Source organism: Ursus arctos, unplaced genomic scaffold (genome assembly GCF_023065955.2).
Source record: "Ursus arctos isolate Adak ecotype North America unplaced genomic scaffold, UrsArc2.0 scaffold_2, whole genome shotgun sequence".
NCBI classification, from domain to species: Eukaryota; Metazoa; Chordata; class Mammalia; order Carnivora; family Ursidae; genus Ursus; species Ursus arctos.
Genome location: NW_026622874.1, coordinates 35,307,813 through 35,316,199, shown reverse-complemented (window position 1 = coordinate 35,316,199; position 8,387 = coordinate 35,307,813). Strand labels below are relative to the sequence as shown.

The following is an 8,387-nucleotide window of genomic DNA, read 5'->3' as shown; positions in this document are numbered from 1 at the left end:
ATCATTCTACCATCAGCCCGGAGGATTTTACCCCATCAAGATCTTTTAGCCTCAACCTTTCCAGATGTAGAAAGTAATCTTCACTTTTTATGTGAAAAAAACATTCAAACTATTTCTGATATTGTTAGCAGCATATTACAGTCACAGGAATGGAATCTGTTGCCTCAATTCTGGACTCATACTTTTATTACTTGAGAAGACTTTTCTTACTCAAAGACAGAAAGTGATGTACTGAAGAGAGTAGGAACTTGTAAAGATGTACCTGAGTTTAATGCACATTTATTAAGCTACTTCTTAGCGAGCTCCATTATCACCCTCAACTGTTTCAATTCTTAGGCTTCTCCCAAAATGGTAAAGTCATGCAAATGAACAAGAACTGTTTCTTCTGTAGGTTAAGTTATTAAGTGAAATAAACAATGGCAGACTTTAGGGGGGAAAAATCACAGATACATGAAAATTTTATTGTACCCATTTTTTAATTTTATATTTTTATTTATATTAGGATATTATACAATTTTCAAAGCTAACAACAGAATCTTTTTAGTATGTGTATTTGAAGCATAACAAAATAAAAGTATTTCACAAAAGAAGTTCATATTACAGTACTATTGAAATATGAGGCATAGGAATAATTACGCATTTGTGGGTTATAAACATAATACATTCATTTTAAAGAAAAAACATTTAATATGAATAACATTTTGGTTAAAATAAATATCATGTAAATGTTAACAGCAACACCTGAAGTATATTGATACAAGAAAGGTGTTTTGTAATAGGTACTATATAAAATGGTAAAGCATTCATGAAATGGCTGTAATATCTTACTAAATTTACAATCATTGCACATTGTTGAGCACTTTATTTATATAGGGATACCCTTTATCCACCACTTCTAAACCTCAGCATACAAAACAAAGTTACCCCACATTTTCCTCTGGGGAACTGGTACCAATGTCTAAATAAGGTTTAGAATTAGATGTACCTTTCATTTTACTATTAACCAATTCAATTCAAATGTCTTAATCAGTACAAAATTTACTTATAAACAGAAATATAAAGAGAATATTTCATAGGTGATTATAAAAATTAAAACTTCTAATCATCTTCATGATTCTCTGAAATGGTCTCATTCAAAATTAAAATTTGTTGTTTACACAGTGGTTTCTTCAGGAAAAAATATGAACACTTAGATAGGAAAAAGATACAATATCCAAAACAAAAAGTTTCCACATGTAGAAAATGATAATGGATTACCCTGATCATTAAATTCTTCCCAGCTATTTCCTTCTAGCAGAGAGATTCACTGTAAAGAAAAGCTTAAATCTTTGCTTAAAAGTCACTATGAGGGGTTAAGCAAATGAATTTTTTTTAGATTCATGTATTTTTATAGATTGCAAGAAAAAGAAGATTATCTGTTCCAACTACAGAACAATTTCCTCTCAATTATATTATAATAAAATGAACATGACACTAATGGTCAACAAACATAATTCTACTTACTCATACTTCTGGAGACAAATCTATGGATGCTCAGTGTAAAAGCTGTAAGTAACTGGAATCTGGAAAAAACAATGTATCCGGCCCTCATTTAAAGGACCACCCAGGTGTCCTCTGTCTATCCCACGATAAAATTACCCTTCAGATACCATAACTGATTACATTGTGGGGGGGAAAAAAGTTTATGCTTTTGCCCTTTATAAGCCATTTTTGAAGTTTACAAATGACTTGAAAGTATTCAAATGATTGTAAGGAAAATACTTATATGAGAGAACAAAACCAGGAGTTACATAAGCTAAAGGTAGGTATTCTCCGAACATGAGGTTTTCACGTTGGCAGGATTATCCATCCCAGGGTTACAGGGTGGCATGGCGTCCCTGAACGGCAACTGCCACTCGGCCTTTTTTGGCTTTCACGATTCTGTGAGGAACTGGTCACGACTAACATGAAGGCATTGGGGGAAAACATATCTCCACAACAGCATTTACGAAACTCTGCCCATTTCCTTAAACTAAATGAAGCGTTACCATCTCTGTCATCTTCATGCATGAATACAGTACTTTACTTAAAAGCTTCTCAACAGAAATGCTAATCTCATAAAAATTCTGGCTGTGGTAATGGCCAGTTTTCATTGCTTTAAACATATTCTAAAATTACAACCTTGTCAAATGAACTGAAACTGTGTCAACATTCACAGGTACACGACAACACACATCCTTTCTTCCTCTCTAACAAGACAAAATACACGCATACAGGGTGGCCCAAATTTTAAAAAGTTAAAAAAAAATGTTTTTAATCCAGGAAAAGTGTTGGTATACCAAATATTTTTTAAAGGGTATTATGTTCTCAGAAAATCTGAAACATAATGGATAAAATGCACATATAACATAAATAAGAAAGTAACTTGAAGAATACAAACAAATTTCTGAAGGGGGCCAATCAGAACTTCAACAAAATCTATGAATAAAAACATATGCATACACTCTAGTGTACATTATGAAGAGAGAATTTAAATTTAGAAAGAGCTCGAAATATAGTACTGTAAGATTATTCAAAGATTTTTTCAAATGTACAAACAATAATAAAAACACAAAAAAAGCCTCGGGCAATGTGCAACTTTCAAAATTACTGTCACACCAGCCAAACAAATCCTTAACCATTTTTTAAACGGATTCATTTATACCATTTTAATGAAAGAGACTATCAGAGATATTAAAACAAAACAAAATAAAGCAAAGAACTCTTCAGTGTCTGACTCACATTTTGTCCCCCAATTTTTTCACATTTAAGAGTTGCATTTTGAATGTATAAGCTAAGAATTTTAAGTGTCTCCTCAAATAGTTTATGTCTACATTTATCTTAAGAATTATATTTGAAAACTACAATGCTAAGAACTAAAACACATACTTCAAACTTTTAAAAATAAAATAATCACAAAAGTTCACAATTGTGTCAATCTCAAATGTCCATAAATGACGAAAAAGCAAACAAGTCACATGTTCAGATAGTTTTCCTCAGGTTACAAGTCTGTCTCGATGAGTGCCAAACTGCACCTTCCATATTTGGCACTGAGAGTCTATCTGAACACAATTTATCAGAAAAAAAAAAAACTAAATAATTCTAAAAACCTTTAGCCATTAAAAACCATTAAGTTTCATTTACTCTCCTAACATGCTGACTATCCAAAGTCATTTGGGGTTTACAGGAAGGTGACTTAAACTGGTACAAAATGAAGCTTATATGAAAACTGGTTAAGGATTCAAAGCACATTAGCTCTGAAAGATTCATCTTAACACCCAGACAAAAACGGGGAGGTATGATTTGCACAAAAATACTTTAAATTATTTTGGTTACGTTCTTCATCGTCTTCCGCGTATTTAGCTGCTTGCGGTGCACGCATGCATCCTCTTGGCTACGTCGTAAACGTAGGTGATGTCTGGTCGCTTCTCTGGATCTGGGTTGATGCACATATTCACTAACTGTCGTAGCTACAGAGAAAGAAAATACGATATGCTTTAAAAAACCCTTTCAGTTAGTTATTAAAAATATTCTGACTAGATATAGATTGACAAGGAAAGTACATTTTCTGACTAAGTACTCATATGTGGAATTTGGGAATCAAAACAAATGAGCAAAGGAAAAAAAAGAGACAAACGAAGAAACAAACTCTTAACTCTAGAGAATACTGACGGGGAGGTGGGCGGGGGGATGGGCAAAATCGGTGAGGGGGGATTAAAGAGCGCACTTACACTGAGCACTGAGTAAGGTACAGAACTGTTCAATCACTACAGTGTACACCTGAAACCAACAGAACACTGTATGCTAACTCTACTGGAATTGGAATGAAAAAACTTAGTAAAAAAGGATATATATGACTGTTGTCAATGATTTTACAATCAGTTGCAAAGTCTAAGAAGTATGTATAGTCATTGGTGAGTATTAATGTTAAGCAAAAAGTATTGTCTACAATTGGAGGCTTTAAAATTTTACTATTTTTCAAAGAAGTTTATCCTAAGACAATAGTCATGAAGGACAACAGGCTTTTAGCTCTAAGGCTTCAAATTAACTATAGATACATACACATTTATTCCATCTAGAATGTACTACATTAGCCTTGATAGTAAGTTTAAATTTAATAAAGTTAAAGATAGTAAAGTTAAATTTTCATAATTATATACTATATATCTATAGGCTCCAAATTGACTGTAGATACATACACATTTATTATTTGATCTAGAATGTACTACATTAGCCTTGATAGTAAGTTTAAATTTTCATAATTATATACTATATATCTATAGATCTATAGATCTAAATTTATATGAGGCATAGGATAGATTGCTATCATATGCACTTCTCATACATCATTTTATATAAATGTAAAACATTTTTATTAGTTTCATATTAAAGAAAAAGCACTCTTCTAAACTAAGAATAATAAATTATAAGCAAGGTAAATTACGAACAGTACCCCAATCCTCAAACTGCATGAAGGAGTATTAGCATTTTCACTTTCTAGAGAGAGCTGAAGTTTACTTACTTATTTACATTACAGAAAATGAGCGCACCTCCATAAATTAAAAAAAAAAAAAATTCTTCCATCTGGTCCTAGAGCCACTGAGTAGAAGTACATGGGATTTCATTCTCAATCCCAACTGCCATCAGTTTATGACACCATGTGTCTTCGTAACACTGTACCTGGTCTTCCACAGACGATAAGCCAAATCAAGAGGAAGAGCCAGATTCTTTGGCTTTGTAAGTATGTCTTGAGGAATAATTTAGATATTTTGAAAACTTGCATTAATTCTTTCTGTCCTGTTATTAGCATGTAGTAAATGTTAATGGTAATATTATACCCACTGCCAGGGTCTGAGGATTTCAATTTATATTCCTTGCAGTGCAGCAGATAATAGCATTAAAAATCCTTAAGGGGAAGAGCATTACACAAGGCATTTTATTATGGCGATCCAAGAGAAATTTAAATCAGAAAGAGGTTGGCATTTTACCCATTAAAATAAAAACAAATACATCCAATTATACACAATACAGAAAACAGCAGGAAAAGCATTTATAAGGATACTTGTATTTAAAAAGATAATGTGTTCTAACAGGTCACCTATTTGTCAGATATTTTGTTTAGAGATAAAAAGGACAAAGGAAGCAGAAAAGATGACAGAAAAAGATAACCATGGTACAAAAATTCATTCTATTTAACCAGAATACAAGTAGATGGAACAGCAATTTTTGACCGAATAAAACTACCACATCCTTCAAATCGGTCCAGAAGCCATATCTTTCCAGCCTAATAGGTCACAATTGGGTGAAACTTCCAATGTACTGTAGCAGATGGTCCTCAAGTTCTCCTGCCCAGAGGAGAAAGTGCCCAAGATTAAAAACAGATGATATAAGCTTAGTTGAAGAGGACAAAGATTCTCTGGCTCTCCAAAGTGGAAGATGAGAACCAGGTGCAATAAAGAGGGGGAGAAGTAAAGAATGCAGTAAATGGAGAGGGAGTGGGGATGGTGGCTGAGCCCTGCTTTTTTAACCCCTCCTTCAGGACAGCCTTCCTAAGGACGGACAGGAGAATCAGGCTACAGTAGACAGAGCCAGGGCCATACCGAGTTTGCTTTTTCCTTTCTTATGTGGTTCGGTCTCCCTCTGAAGTGTAGTTCATTGTGTCATAAAGATTAATCTTTTCCAAAGAAGTTTCTAACAGGTCACGTAGTATACAATTACATACGATATGAAATATGCATACCTCAGTATATTTATGAGTCAAATAATCCACTGATAATTTTTTCCTAAATTGTTATCTAATAAACAAATTAATAAAATATGAAAATAAGATCCTATAAAATTAAAATATGCTTGAGTAGCAGTTCTCACTCATCTAGAGTCGATCACTATGCTGGCATTTGAGGGCACTGAGGGTAAATGAGGGTAAAGAACCAGCCCAGAAAGGAAGGCTTATTGTCCAGGATGGGAAGTGAGAGAATGACTCATGACAATCTGACACTTCTTTTCTTTCTGCCTCTCCCGTCTCCATTCATTCAATAAAATCTTACTGAGCATTTATTATGTGCCAGTTTATTAAGTAGTAAGGATAAAGCAATAAATGAAATATACATGGTACCTGCCTTTGTACCGCTTACAGTCTAGTGGGAGAAGAAAGACTGACAAAGATAGAATTGTGAGACTGAGGAAATCATATAATTAATTCTATTATAAACTACAAAGTGATAGGTATCTCAAGAGGTATTTCTGAGATACTTAGAGGCAAAAAGGCTGTAGATGACCGCCCAGAAGAGACAATCATTATTTTCCTCTTTTTCCTTCCATCTACCTAACTCCGAGTTGTTCCACCTCATTCACTGAGGACATCCAGCTTGACATTATTCTTCATCCCTGTTACGTCAATCACCTTTCTGGTCACTGTGACGCCCGTCTGGATCCTCTATCTGCAACAAACTTCTTGATTACCTGGCCCAAATCTTCACTTTCATTCCATTTTAGTCTCTGCCTCCCAGGGGCACAGCCTAAGCCTTACAATGTCCTGTGTCACATAGGAAATGTGGGCACAAGCTTCTGTCCTTCCAGGGCTCTCACACTTGTCTCCCCGTATGGCTGTGCTTTGATCTGAGACCATTTCCAATACCTCTCCTCCTCATCAATCATCTGCTTCTGGGCTTACGTCCTTCATTTCCAGGCTAGACCTCAAAGCACAATCCTTTAATCACTTCTTTGTCTTTTCCCAATATCGACCCTGACAATTGTTTTCTTTGGTTCTCTACCAGGATGTGAAGGACTGCTGGAGAAAATCGTAGACTCCATAGAGTCTGGACTCACCAGACTCATGATTCCAACTGCAGCTGGCCCTTAAAAGCTGTTCCTTAATTCAAATGTTTTGCCTGATAAACTCCATTTCCCACAATGGCTAATGTCAACCTTCACTACTCTGTAGGCACTGCCCTCAATTCTTTCTCACCCAGGACCTTGCCTCCTACCTCACAGAGAAAAATCAAGACTGTTAGGTTTAAACTTTCCTCAGTATTTCAACCTAACCTATCAATATCTGATCCATACATCTCTGTTCTAGCATAAGAGTATTTTTCTTCTACTACTCTCAATTCTATCACTGGTATCCAAGAGATGATACATTATATACCATTATACATCAGTACCTGAGATATAGTTGGCTAGGAATGTTTAAAGAGTGAATATTCAGTCTGTTATTACTCTTCTATATTTTCAACCTCTCCTCATTTGCTGATTCCTTCATCATAGATCATAGTCTATAACTATAGTCGTTTCTCTTCCTAACCACTGCCTCATCTAATGTATTTGCTCTACAGCCAAATTTCTTTGGGATGGGGAAAAAAAAAAGGGCCCACTACACTTACTCTATCAACTTCCTTAATCTACTTATATAAGCCAACTGTAATCACTTTTTCATCTCCTCCGCCCCCCAACAGTACTGCACTGAAATTGCTTTGGCAGAGGTTAGCAGTATTTCCCATTTGCTAAATCTAACCAACTCTTCTCTGTCTCTTACTCGATCTTTCTGCATCGCTGATGCTTCTGATCACAGCCTTGCTGGGAGTTGCCCCCTCCCCTGGCCCCAAGACACCATACTGGCTTCTCCTCTCCCTTCTCTGACTTTTCTTTCCTTTGTAGGTTTAGCTTCTTCCTCTGGCAGTCCCTCTATTGTCAGTGTGTTCTGAGGTCCATTTCTTTCCTTATCTCTTTTATCTTCTCCCTCTACCTTCTTATGCTACACAACTTTACTTACCCCCATGGCTTTAATAACCACCAACACAATACACTGAGGAACACACACACATATGTATCTTTAGGACAGATCTCTTCATGGGCTCTATTCACATATTTTCACCTGGCTTCTGAACATATCTATCTATGAATACCTCATATTAAACATGTTCGGAACTGAGATCTTATTATTTTCCCCCCAAAACCAGTTCTATCTTGGCAGTGCCTCCAATTTCTCAAGCCAGAAATCTGAAATTCATAAGAGACACTTCCTCACACTTCCTCCCCATGGCCTAACAATCATCAACCAAGTCTTATTGTTTCCTGACTGTATTTCTTCTTGCCTTAGGCTTCACTGCTTACACTCAAGGGATAATCTTCCAACTGACAGTTTTACCTCCAGTTTCTTCCAATCTCCCTAGCACTGCCTGTAAACACCAAGCTGACCACACTTCAGCATTAAGCATTTCAATGGCTCCCCACTGCCCTCTAGAAAGTCTAACCATTAGCATGGTATATTATGGGCTTCTAACATCTGGCTCTTGCTTACCTTTCCAGCCTCATATTTAGCCCCAAACCCCTACTCCCTCCAGCCCCACTCTACACTCTAACCATAACAA

General features: G+C 35.7%; 1 protein-coding gene across 2 annotated transcripts in view; it reads right to left on the bottom strand.

Annotated features, from left to right (window-relative positions):
- Nucleotides 1-457: 457 nt before the first annotated feature.
- Nucleotides 458-8,387, bottom strand: part of NEK7 (NIMA related kinase 7) — a 153,963-nt gene continuing 146,033 nt past the window's right edge. For both annotated transcript variants that reach the window (XM_026480711.4, XM_057314785.1), the window contains one exon: nt 458-3,488. In XM_026480711.4, the coding sequence (XP_026336496.1) occupies nt 3,378-3,488 (111 nt within the window). In that variant the 3' untranslated portion in view covers nt 458-3,377. The remainder of the gene's footprint in view (nt 3,489-8,387) is intronic.